Raw genomic sequence first — 12,511 nt, forward strand, 5'->3', positions numbered from 1 at the left:
TTCACACGCCCGTTACCATTGACTTGCTTGCCCTTTATCACGAGGGCTGCTTGAGTCCCGAGCTATTACATCGCCAGCGTCTCATACCACTTATTCTTAACTGATGAAGCAGAGACAACCGATCGCAATGTAGAACACAAACAATGGGTATACTGCGATACCGACCCGATTCTTGAGCACTCCGGATCCGCCAAGAATGCTGATACCCGCCGCCAAAGACCATGCAATCAAGACAAGATATACCGGTATCCGCGCAATAGTCGGCAGGCCAAGCGCACTGAGAAGGGCAGCAATGACGAGAGGGAAGAGCGTATAGCCGATGATGCAGACGGACTGGAAGAAGGATCTAAGAACACGGCATTAGTAACCATTCTGGGGACCACCCTAGAAGACATGGATGCACATACATATTCCCACCCAGCAGCTTGATCTGTAGAGTCACAACCGCTTCTCCAATCCACACGATACAGAACACACCGGAGAAGACCAGATCTGACTGGTCTCCCTTTGCGCGCATTGCCAGGAAAAAGCTCAAAAGCAAGCAGAAAATGAGCGGTCCCCTATCAAGGCGGTTCTTATTAGTATTTCCGTAGGGCCAAGCCGCATTAGGTTAAGAAAGCAGCATGCTGCCATCAATGACTTACCAGAGATCCCAGTCACGTAGACCTTCACTCATTCCGCCTTGCAAGACAGTATCGGCGTCCGGCCAGCGGCCCACGAGATTCCTCAGACCACCACCGCTACCAAACCCAGTGGCCTCTCCTCGTTCGGCCGCACCGCCAATGCCTCCTCCACCCCGCTGCAGCATCCCACCCATCAGGTATTTGGGCCACAGAACCTGGCGCATCTTCTCCCAGACTGCCAGTAGGTCGCGCGACACCGTTTCCCAGACCGTTTCATCGATGGTGTTCTGAGCGGCGCGGCGGTCCTCGCCGGGGATTGAAGAGGTCAGATAATTGCCGGAAAGATTTCCGCCTCGAGAGCTCGATGCCTCGGCTTGAATATTGCCTCTCAAAGGAGTGGTATCGGTATCGTGTAACGGGTCATCAGCGTCGAGAGCTAAAGAGCGGAAGGGTCAGTGGCAGTCAACAAGGGGCACGAATCCCATCTGAGGGGCCAGCGAAAGGTCAAGCGCACCGTCATCGGCTTCAATAACATCATCATCAAGAATTGATTCGTCATCGCGTAGATCCCCGTGCGGGTGAGTATGTGATACGCTGGCCATGGTAGATATCGTTTGTTGTAATGAGACGGAGTTCGATCGCGGAAAGAACTTAGCACCACAGGAGCATTGCTTGTTGATCCAGATGCTACCAGAGCTACTGGATTATCGAGTATGCCAAGCGTTGGTTCGCTAAGCACAAAATATTCGCCGAGGGATAATGAGATGGGGAGGCAGAGGTCACGATATGAGCTGTCTCGTTCCTGGGAGAGGCTACAGTGGCATAATGCACGTCTTACGTACGCGGCACGGGCTGAAAGGGGAAGGCGGAAACGTGCGGATCTTATCACGTTCATTAACTACCCTAACTGGGTTATGATACCAGAATGTTATCCCAACATCAACCTCCAACCTGAGCTACTTCTAGTTATAAGTTCGGTGTAAGAACTGTATCTCGAATTTGACATAATGGTGATGTGTTCTGACGTGGTGGGTGACTAACTTCGTGACAAAAATAGCTGTTACTTAACGTAGCACACGGCGGCTCCATAATGACTTCTACTTTATGGAGGGCCACAACACTATATTTTACAAAAATGTGGCCTTTTTGGCAGGGATGCATTTGGGTAGAACATAAAAAGGCAGAGTAGCCAACCATCGGCCAACTGACAAGGCTGACTCCAAAGCCATAAAAGGATCAAGATGCCACAAGATAGCCTCAACTACCTAGTACCTAACATGTACCCTTCCGAGATGGAAGTTGACCCGCCTGATAACAACCATACTACTGGTTCTTTTCAAACTCCTGTGCAGAGCACTTCCAACATATCACCAGCCTCCCCAATTACCCAGAATCTACTGGCGGCCTTGCTGAATAGATATTTGCCAAGTCCCTCAACACTAGCGACCATTGTCCATTCTGACTCCATCCCTGAACCGCTCGAAGCGTACCTCATTGTGGTCCACCGTTTGTGAAGGTATTGATTGTATAGAAAAGATTTGCGAGTCTTCAAGCAAGGTCTATATACAAATATCTTTCTTCAATGACTCCCTCCTGACATTTCTTTAGCGAGTGGGCTTTCAAAAACCCATGATAAATCTACATTGGTTATTTTCAGGATTAAAGTCATGGTGTAGATCACTCACGACTATAGACCTCGTTTTGCGGAAACAGTGTGAGGGAGACTGGTAGCACAAGGCACTCGAAATCCGTGTATAATGTCATCATTGACAGTTCCGAAGTCTACTTAGTATATGATGCCTACTCCGAGCATTTCTGATATGCGTTGTTTAACAATGTGCAGTTCGTTGAAATATTAATTCATTTCATTTCATTTCAGTTTAGTTTGTTTCCTTGCAGAGAGAGATAGTCGCTTCTGTAGCTTTTCGTTTTTGCAGAAAGCTTTCAACCTAGTCAAAGTATGAATACATCGGGTTAACGTGGTTATAAATCAATTAACAGAACTGAGATGTCTTGTAGGTATAGAGATATCTATTATTACATGAGCATTGCCGATATTTGTACATGGAAACCACCTCATTGCCAACCATGATAGTGTACACTGAAGACTATATACCAACGCCTGTATATGCATGCAAGTATGAGGCAGTATCAACCATCAAACAAGTCATAAAATTATTCGTTGCGCAGATTGCGCAAGCTCCCGCTACTCTTTGTGGAGCTTAGTCAACATCCAAGGAACCCTCAGCAACTTGCTGATCTTTGTATGCCAGAACCTGTTCAGAAGTCGGAGAAACTAAAGAATCCTTGTACTTGTTGGTAATCTTAGCGTTTGAGTACCTCCTTAAATCTCGTGATTCTTTCTTGAGTTGGGCGCGGGTTTCTTTGGAGAGTAGCTTGGAGTTCGCTGGCATCAAGATATCGTCTATTAAACCCCTCACCGTAGCTAATACCTTAAGAGCTTCCTTTCCGGAGACGGCATGCTCATTAGAGCTATTAGAGCGAATACCGCGGCCTTCGACCGGGACTGGAGATACTAGGCCTTGCTCCATAGCTTTATCGAGTTTGGCAATGCAAGGACGCAGAGCTTCAAGAGCGGTTGTCTGTAAATTAAGGCGCAGCTGCTGACCCAGAGCACTCAGACCACCGGCCGGCCGTTTTCCATTCCCATCAATACCGCTCAATGACATAAGAAGCTGGGGCCTATCACCCAAGATGCGGACCAGGTCGAGGTAAGCTCCTAATGCCTGAGGGAAAGGAAGCACAAGTGATGTCTCCATGAGATGAAGGAGCCCATTGGCATTCTTGAAAACGTTGATATTTTTGCGATCACGAAGACAGCACGCAAATGCGATCCGGAAAGACCGCCCTTCCGTCATTTGGGCGGGCACCATCTGGTTGCGTATCACGTCAAGGGCAAGACGGCTGGAATGGCCAAGCCGTAAAAGTCGGAGGTATTGATGGTATGTACCCCCATCTGGCTCGATCTTGTAGTCAGTGTCTTCCAGGGTAAGGTGTTGCCAGTAAGCTTTTCCAGCACCAATTCCAAATTCTTGAGTCATACTTAAGCAAGCCTCCAGAATCAGTGAAAGTTCCCTATTTCCCACAGAAATATAAGAAGGCGAGGATGTTCCCGGGCTAACGATAGGGTCAAAAACGTTTTCAAATGTTTCTTCTTCCCCATCTTGTTCGACTTCCTCTGGCTCAGCCTCTACTGGTCGATACAACTTTTCGCTATCATCGACGAACGGAACATCTTCCTCTAAGTCGATTCCTCTACTCTTCTTTTGTATTTTCGAAGAGGGATCCGACGGCTCTTTAGCGAGAATTGGAATTCCAGTGACTTGGTGAATCAACGCGAATACGTCGTAGCAACCCCGGTCAGTAGATGCTTCCATGAGCAGATTAGCCATCGCGCTCACAAGGAGGTTGTCTATTTCGAGCTGCCCCTTCTTCCATCGATAAATAATATCGGACCATATCCGCTTGCCTTCTTTGACACCCTGGGCCTTTCTCGCAAGAATTTTCTCCACCTGAGAGTGTCTCATCCGTACTACGTCCGCCTGGGCTGCATCCGAGATAGCTCTCAGGATGATACTGTATGTCGTGCAGTTTGGAGAACCTGGCCCGTCTTCAGGAAGCTCGCCAGCGACCCGCCATAAGCTGTCCATATCACGTTGGCGTGCACAGACATTGAGCATCGCATTGGTGTGGATGAGATTTGGCGTTACGGTTGAATTGGGTGCAAAGATAGACTTGTAAATAGAGAGCGCGGTCTTGACAGGGTGGACGCCGGTGTCCCTGCTTACTCTGGACAGGCCATCCAGCATAATTGTATACGTGACCGAATTAGGCATTCGTCCTCGCTTCTTCATCTGCAGATTGGAAACTCATTGTCAGCCCTACTGCCAGCAAACACACGAATTTCACATGGACAGTAGTAATATCTCACCTCATTGTAGAACTTAAGCGCGGCCTTCGGGTTATTTTTCTCCATACAATACTCCATGAGATGATTCCAAGCCACCGTACACTCCATATGCTCTCTCTGCGCCGTGCGGACCAAGGCCACAGCCAACAGCACATCATCGGCCTTCAGAAGTCTTCCGACTCGGTCGGACAGCGCCCGAGGATCCTTCAACCATTTCAACTCCATTTCGACAACTTTCCCGGAAACTTTGACCGGCATGGTCCCGTCCAACTCCTCCCGAGTTTTCGGCGAAGTGCCCGCCTTCGCAATCGAGAGCAGAAGGTCATCGCGTGTGATTCCTTGTCTGCTTTTCAGCGACGGTTCGGGCTCCAGAAGCGTATCTTCAAGCCCTTCACTCGCAACGAGAGGTTCCGAATCATCAAGCTCTTCACTCACATCAACGGATTCTGGATCTTCAATCCCTTCTGTCCCAGAAAGAGGTTCCGAACCCCTAGAATGTGTAACTTCAGAATTTGTAGAGTATCGTCTTGCGCCAACAGGTAACCTCCAAGCACTAATTTGTCCCGGCGCAATGCCTCTCGGAGCAGGATACGAGAGAGAAATCGCCCTAGCGCCTCCCGAAACACCTCGAGACCATCTCGAGCCGAGAGATAATCTCGTCAACGGACAGCTCTTAACGCCCGTCCGCAGAGCACTAGCATTGGTGCAGCGAAGCATTTAAAGAGCGAAGACCGACGAATCGACTCGTTATCCGATTATAAGATTAAACTCCAACCTTTCTTCTTGTATCACTTCTACCGCAGCAATATGATTGTCTGGTAGGTCTAAGCCGACCTGCGCAGGTTTATTATTGGCAAGGAAAACTTTTCGGTAGGATAACGGGCGGAATCGTGAAGGGGAGGCGGGTGGCTTGAGCGATATACAAGATAGCGAAAAGAATGATAATAAAAAGAGAGAGAGAGAGAGATAAAAGTAATTCCAAAGGCGCAACCCCAAACAGTCTCCGAGGCGAGCAGCAGAGAAAAAAGATGGAATAGTAAAGAAGGCGAGCCTGTCTCATGAATGCGCAGCTCTCCGATAGCTCAAATTATCGCCGTATCGTATCGGCCTGGTCAACGCTAGTCAAAATGAGGTTAGACACCTGGGATGCTTAGTTGGGAAAGTATTTCCGGTTCCGCTGCTGCTGGCCTTAGGCCTTAAATTCTAAGTATGTGTCTGCCTCAGGCACAACGCACTAAACACTCCTTCGCCGCTAGTGGCGACGTGAACCGCTGGACATGTCATTGAGCAGTGACAGGATGCCCTACTTCGTCTTAGTTTCAATAGATAGCTAGGGAAATAGCCGCTAGTCAGCATCTTGTTTGCGATGGCAAGCCTCTCGGGGCCTAGGGAACCCCGCCAAACCATAGATAACCTAAAACCAAACCATGTGTGCCTCGTGGGCAGAGAAGGTTCCGAACTTACAGATCTACTAGCCTAGTCTCATACCTTAACAGCTTAACCTTACATTATACATGCTTTGTACTACGTACTAGTAATCCTGGCTGGAATGGTCGTACCACTAAATCTTAGCCCACCGTTTCTGATGCATATTACCTGTAAAATTCAACGATCAGCCCTACACCAGCTCGCATAGCCGGATGTGCCAAGTTTATACCAGGAGTAAGGTTGGACTACAAAACTACGTATAACACATAGTCATATTGCAGATCTTGCTTACACAGCTCCACTAGTTCTTCCTAAGGTGTAGAGAGTTCTATACCTATATTAGTGTATCTGTATTCACTCACTACCCTTCTACCTACTGCAATACGCTTTCCCTTCAGGATGGTAACCATGAAACTACTCGACGTATCATTCCCACATTAATTAACAAAATATTGGTCTTAGCTAAGAATAATTACGGTCTTTGAAAGAGCTGCAAATGGTGAATCTGAAGGCGCACTTTCCGTGCAAATATGTCCACAATTATTGACATGTATCGTAGGTATTCAGAAGTTCATAAGAAATGCGAAAGAGGAGAAAGTTCCGAGTTGTGTGGAAGACTGTAACCACCAGTCCATGACCTGGCGAATAGATGAACAAAGGTCATGGACCATAGAAAATAATGCACAGTTTCGGGGACCAAAACCCAGGGTAACATAAATTTGGCCGAAGCAAGAAGGACAGTCGAAGACAAAAGCAAGGGCCATAACAAATAATTCACATACATAAGAAAGGTGAATTTAATAGAAACATGATATGCATAATCCACAGGGAATAAAGCGCATGAAGAACAACGGGAAGAAAAGGGAAAGACAAAATGCAGATTGCCCCGCCAGACATCTCAAATCACAATCCTATAGCCGGTATTCGAGAGGGAAAAACAAAGATGGGATTCCCCGATAAAGGAGATTCTCTCCTTTTTGTCAATCGATCTAATTCAAAAAAACATAACTGGGGCAGAAGCGTAAGTCGCATGGCCACTCTTTTTGACTGGAGCAATCAAGGCCAGGAGATGGTATCATGTGCGCAAGAATTTAAAGAATTAGATCCGGGGAGTGGCGATACACGATTAGGAGAATTTGGTATTAGAATATTCAAGCTGAGAGAAGAGAGGGAAGTTGGATATCTATTGCGGGTAGCTGGTCGATTGGTTTTCTGCAAAGCCATCCTCGATCAGCTACAACCCGTACAACGATAGACCAGAGGACCTCTCCTCCCAAACTTTCCTTTATCTCTTTCTCATGATGTGTTTGGTCATGTCGAAACATCTTTTTTTTCTTCTTTGGATTCCTCGTGGCCCGGTCCTAACCAATAATGCAAACACAAAGGACTGACTACTTACGTTGCTGATATACTTGACCGCTCTGGCCGTAAGGCGAGTGAGGGTAGTTTGGAGGATAGGCCATCTGTCCGTTGCCCTGATAAACCATGCCACCGCCAGGAGCTCCGTACTGACCAGGCACCTGGCCGTCAGCGGGCTGATACCCGATCGGGGGCAGCTGAGGACGGACACTGCCCGGGTAGGCGGGAGGCTGACCGGCCTGCGCCGGATCGCCAGGGCCAGGAGCATCAACTTGGTTGGCTTGCGCAGCCTGAGCAGCAGCAGCACGTTCACGCTCCTCGGCGGCCTTGCGCTGAGCCTCTTCCTCCTTCTTGCGAGCCTTCCACTCTTTGCGAATTTCCTTGAATTCTAGAAAGCCTAGTTAGCCTTATCCCACCACCAATTGTTGTGGTAAAGTCCCCGTAAGAAGATAAGGACATGGGGACAGCTGTAAGCGACGTCACTGGCAGGGAGGACGGCTTTGGTTTAGGTTAACCTCCGCACCGGCTCCTCACGCTACTGCGATCCCGCCGCGCTAAAGCGGTGTAACTCGACTAGCGCGTGGCACCCGCACTAGCCTAAATGAGATACCCGCGACCCCTCTCAAAACACAAGGAAATCGAGGACAAGAAATCACAGCAATGTCCCCAAGAAAAATTACCCCCCCCCCCCCAAAAGAAAAAGGAACATACCTTCAGGAGTGCGCTTGGCTCCATGAGACTGCATGGTAACGTGCGCGTTCAAGTGGTTCAGTGTACCATATGCCTTTTCACAGCCATTCCATCCACACTTGTACATACGCTCGATTTCCTCATACCGACGACGGGGTCGCTTGTGCTGTTGCGCACCGGGAATCGGAACGAATGAGTAGACCTAAAATTTTCCAAATGAGCCTATGACCACTGACAGTATAACCCCGAAAATAAAGGAGAAAGTTAAAGATGAAAAAAGCGCGCCGCTAGCCATCCTTAACCCCAAAAAAGGCAGGCTGACAGCGGCCCCCACTTCTGGAGGCGTCCAAGACAGTAATCAACGCGAATGCGCAGCCTTTGGAAACAGACGCCAAACTCATCAAAAACATACCTGGCCAGGGCGCGGCCCTGCGGTCGCAGCAGGGGAGGCGGGACCAACCGTTGTGGCAGGAGTGGTATAGGGTCCAGGCAGACCGTGCTGATGTTGACCATACCCATGCGACCAATCTGGACGCGCATACATCTGTGGAGGCGGCGGAGGAGGGTGACCTTGATACTGGGCCATTTCATGACCCTGTGGCTGATAAGGCGAGTAGGGAGGAGGATAGGTAGGGCTAGAGGCCGCGATTGAGGGATCTATAGGAACGTCTGCGTCAGACTTTACGTTCGTGTGATTGCGATGGTCATTTTGCAGCCCATCATGGAGGGTATGCATAGACGGACTTGTTGCTTGAGCCATACCTGCCGCACCACCGGCCTGTGTGTTCGGCGCGTGATGGTACTGGGGCGGGCGGGCGAGGTAATCAGGATAAGCTGGAGAGCGCGCGGCTGGTGGCGGCTGATTCAGACCGTAGTCCGACTGCGGCGTGTTGGAAGAGGAAATATTGGCGGCGGGGCGAACCTCGGGTTGCGGTGTGTATTGAGGATTGGGGCGCACCTCAGGCTGAGGCGTGTATTGAGCAGTAGCAGCAGCAGATGCCTGGTCTGCAGCTGGAAGTTCAGAATGGGGCGCGACAGACGGTGGATATGGAAAGTGCGAACCTGACTGCGCGTACTCCGAAGCCGGTCTGTTGTCCATATAATATACTTTGCGCCGTTACCGGATAAATATCCCTGACAGAATCCTCCCAGCTAGAAACTCGCGTGTCTGTCTGTAGACGCGTCGAATAACACAATGAGCTTTGTGAACGTGATAAAGTTGGGGTAAGATGCGCCGATATGGGCCAGGTATAAAGCAGGGGAAGAAAGTTTGGTTTCAGATCTCTGAACAAGATTCCCGGTAGCGTGAATGCTTCTAGAGATCCTTTCTTGTTGTCACGTACTATTTTGTGAATTGAGATTCCGCCGTGTGAGCAATGATCACTTGACCTGCTCTTCGCAAATGGTGGTTTGTTGGGTGGAAAAGAGGGGAAAGGAACAATTAAGGGTAAAAAAAAAAAGAGGTTGGACGCGTGAGACTAAAAGTGAAAATAGTCACACTGAGAACACCACAATTCAGAAAAACACCTGGATTGGGTATTGCAAGTCAAAAGGATAAAGGATGAGGGTGTAGTGACTCTTCCAGACGGAGATGTTGGATCGCGATGCTTAATCGCCTTAGTCGCCTCTTAGGGTGACGGAGAATGCCTTGCAGGGTGGCGGTCGACACGACAGCACGAGGAACCAGCGGGAAAGAAAGAGACGGTCCTGTTCTGCGCTCGGGCAAGCTTGGGGGTAGAGGGTTTAGAAAGGAGCCAGGCCAAGAGCCAAAGAGTAGCGTCGATAGCCTAGCACCAACTAGTAGAAATGGGTAATATAATAAAATAGAATAATTTAGGTCCCAGAATCCACTGCTTAAACGGGTGATAGCGCGAAGAGCGATGTCTCGATCCACGAGCGGCCACACAGTAGTACAATCACCCTAAAATCAAGACGGAGGAAAAATGGTTCGACTCGACCCGGAAAAAAAAGAGAGACTTGAGCAGATGAGGCGACCTAAAAGGTTTTCGGACGGACAAGCAAAAAAGAGGCTTTTCGGCAGGAGGAAAAATCGCAGGTTAGAGCACCTCGTGGGATCCGAGAGTACGGTGGAGCGGCGCGTGGGCCCGTAATTTTTCTTTGGTACTCTTTTTTTTTTTCTTGCCAACGATTTTTTTTTTTTTAATTTCTTTTCCCCTTTCCACTCTGGAGAAATGAGTGGAAGGTAATTGAAGGACAAGAAAAGAAAAATAAAAGATAAAAGAAATAAGTAACAAAAGGCAGAGAGAGGTAACGAATGGTAATATCGTAAGAAGGGGGGGCGGTTTCGGTATTGTCACTGAAGGGAACCCGGAAGATTAATTATTATTTGCTCTTCCTCACTCTCTTCTCACTCAATCTCTTTCTCTCTCTGTTTCTCTTTTTTCTTACCCTTTCTTTTCCTTCCCTCTCACCCTGATGGAAAGAGTATTGCTGTCGCGCTTTGTGGTGACGGGTCCGTTGCCAGTACCTCGACCCACTTTTTCACAATGAAATATCAGGCCCCAGAAACTTTTTTTTCAATTAATATTAGGAATTATTTTTTTCTTTTTGGCCCCCTTCCCCTCAGTTGTTCACCTGTATTGTGCTTTTTCGTGACCCGGTTAAGCTTTCCTTGTCTGTGGGAATTCTGTTTTTTTTTTTCCTTCTCCCTTCTCCCTCCTCTTTTCTATCTCTCCTGAAGGCGGAACACTCCGCGATAGGGTGGCGAAATTAAATTTTTTTTCTTCTTTCCTCTTGGACACACCTCCCCCCCTTTTTTTTTCTTTCTTCGAATCCTTTGTTATGTGTATTTTATTCCCGTTCCCTTGGGAAATCTTCCCCCGCTCTTCTAGCCGTGTGGTGGTGTGAAGGTGTAACAAAGCTTTATATCAGAAGTAGTAAATAACCACTCGATATAGTAAGGGGTGGGATTTTTAGAGCTTGGATAGTCTACCCGCAATTCGGGACGGACGGTGCTTGTCGAGTTTGGTCGTAGGGAGGACCTGGTGAACCTAGCGTATGCGCCCGTGGGTACTAAACCAAGATCGCTGGCCAACGTTCGGGAAGCGTGGGTAGGGGGAGGTATCAAGGCCTTAGTGAACACAAACGAAAGATGGGGCTAGGAATGGCGTGCCCGAGGAACGGCTTGAACGGTCTGGGATTAGGAGGCCGCGATAGCGCCGGACTAGTGTGAAAGAGGGTGTAGCGCAGGTCGGGGGAAACCACCACCTAGCGCGTGCAGGGTCCACGGAGGAAAATCCCAGAAAAAGCTTTAGGGGGGAAAATTAGGAATGGTAATGGCGTGTAGATTAAATCTCGAGTATAATAACCAATAGCGTTCGGGGCAGATTCAAATAGGATACTGACAGGGCGGTTGATGCCGGCGATAGCTCTCTTTACCTGCTGAAGGCACTTCGGTTAGACAAGAGTTGTTGTTGTTATGGAGTGGATGGGGGTAAAGGATGGGTAAGCACAATAAAAATAATAAAAATAAAAAATAAAAAAGACAACAATGACTGGTGGGAAATCAGGAGGTGGAAAGATACTGTAATGTCACTTGCAAGCCTGTCACCACTCTTACTACCTCACCCCCCAGGTTGTGCTACTCTTACCAGTATACTTACAGGCCACTCTGCCCAGAGAAGAGGGGGAACAAAAAACTCCCAACCAAAAGTATGATGGTACATGTGCCAATGAAAACCACAATTGCTGGTGGGGTCGAGTCTTGACCTTCACGATCACTGGTCATCTCTATTTGCCCTGGAAGGTGCATTTCCCAGTGTTCCAAGGTCGCAACATCTCGCCATCTTCTTTTGCATCTGATCTCTTGATCTCTTATTGTCCTTTTTCCTCTTGCCAATGCAATGCTGTAATATATCGTATGTATTGGCTGTGTAACCCGGTAAGCAACTACTGCGGGCTAGTACCTTTCACTGCGCAAGTCAGGAACGCGTCGGTGGAGAACACGAGGGTAACAAGCCCAATCGAGGTCAATGGAGAATTCACACCATCGGACATTAGGTTTCAATTTCCAGCAACACTAAATGAATATGTATTTCACGTCGAGGGAGGTTTATGGTCACAAAAGGCATATGAGGCTTCAATGTTGGGTACATTACAACATCTCTTTCATGAAGGCGACACATGGAGAATTGATAGGTCGATTATGACCTCAGTGTATGCAATGTTGAAGTCAGGTGAGAGGGCGTTGAACGGTAACAGTCATAACTATTACGCCATGCCCGTAACGAGGACGTACTTTTGCAACGTATACAGTATCATGGTACGTAATAATTACCTCCAAAGTATATCTTCTATCTCTTGCCAACAACATCCATTCAAAAGGAATTAAGACAAGAAGAAGAAAGAATCAAAATGGAAGAGAAATGTTCTTTACATGTTAAGTTACAGATATATGAATTGGGTAAGCAGACAGTAGAAATCAAGAAATAGGAAAAAGGAATAAACACAGGAACCGAAA

At 48.1% G+C, this 12,511-nt stretch overlaps 4 protein-coding genes across 4 annotated transcripts; all 4 read right to left on the reverse strand.

Annotated features, from left to right (window-relative positions):
* Window positions 1-96: 96 nt before the first annotated feature.
* Window positions 97-1,225, reverse strand: AO090011000550 (Yip1 domain protein; the record flags this gene model as incomplete). The annotated part of the gene is made up of 4 exons (XM_001826115.3): window positions 97-346; window positions 408-560; window positions 645-1,059; window positions 1,138-1,225. 4 exons carry the CDS (start codon window positions 1,223-1,225, stop codon window positions 97-99), a joined length of 906 nt encoding a protein of 301 aa, XP_001826167.1.
* A 1,620-nt stretch (window positions 1,226-2,845) lies between these two features.
* Window positions 2,846-4,171, reverse strand: AO090011000551 (uncharacterized protein; the record flags this gene model as incomplete). Its single annotated transcript, XM_023233002.1, has 1 exon — window positions 2,846-4,171. The coding sequence occupies one exon, from the start codon at window positions 4,169-4,171 to the stop codon at window positions 2,846-2,848; it is 1,326 nt and encodes a 441-aa protein (XP_023093547.1).
* Window positions 4,172-4,256: 85 nt separating this feature from the next.
* AO090011000552 (uncharacterized protein) lies at window positions 4,257-5,271 on the reverse strand (the record flags this gene model as incomplete). Its single annotated transcript, XM_023233003.1, has 2 exons — window positions 4,257-4,286; window positions 4,576-5,271. The coding sequence occupies 2 exons, from the start codon at window positions 5,269-5,271 to the stop codon at window positions 4,257-4,259; spliced, it is 726 nt and encodes a 241-aa protein (XP_023093548.1).
* Window positions 5,272-7,373: 2,102 nt separating this feature from the next.
* On the reverse strand, window positions 7,374-9,130 carry AO090011000553 (putative C2H2 transcription factor (Con7); the record flags this gene model as incomplete). Its single annotated transcript, XM_023233004.1, has 3 exons — window positions 7,374-7,729; window positions 8,053-8,233; window positions 8,444-9,130. The coding sequence occupies 3 exons, from the start codon at window positions 9,128-9,130 to the stop codon at window positions 7,374-7,376; spliced, it is 1,224 nt and encodes a 407-aa protein (XP_023093549.1).
* Window positions 9,131-12,511: the final 3,381 nt, after the last annotated feature.

The sequence above is a fragment of the Aspergillus oryzae genome, chromosome 7 (genome assembly GCF_000184455.2).
Source record: "Aspergillus oryzae RIB40 DNA, chromosome 7".
In the NCBI taxonomy this organism is placed as follows: Eukaryota; Fungi; Ascomycota; class Eurotiomycetes; order Eurotiales; family Aspergillaceae; genus Aspergillus; species Aspergillus oryzae.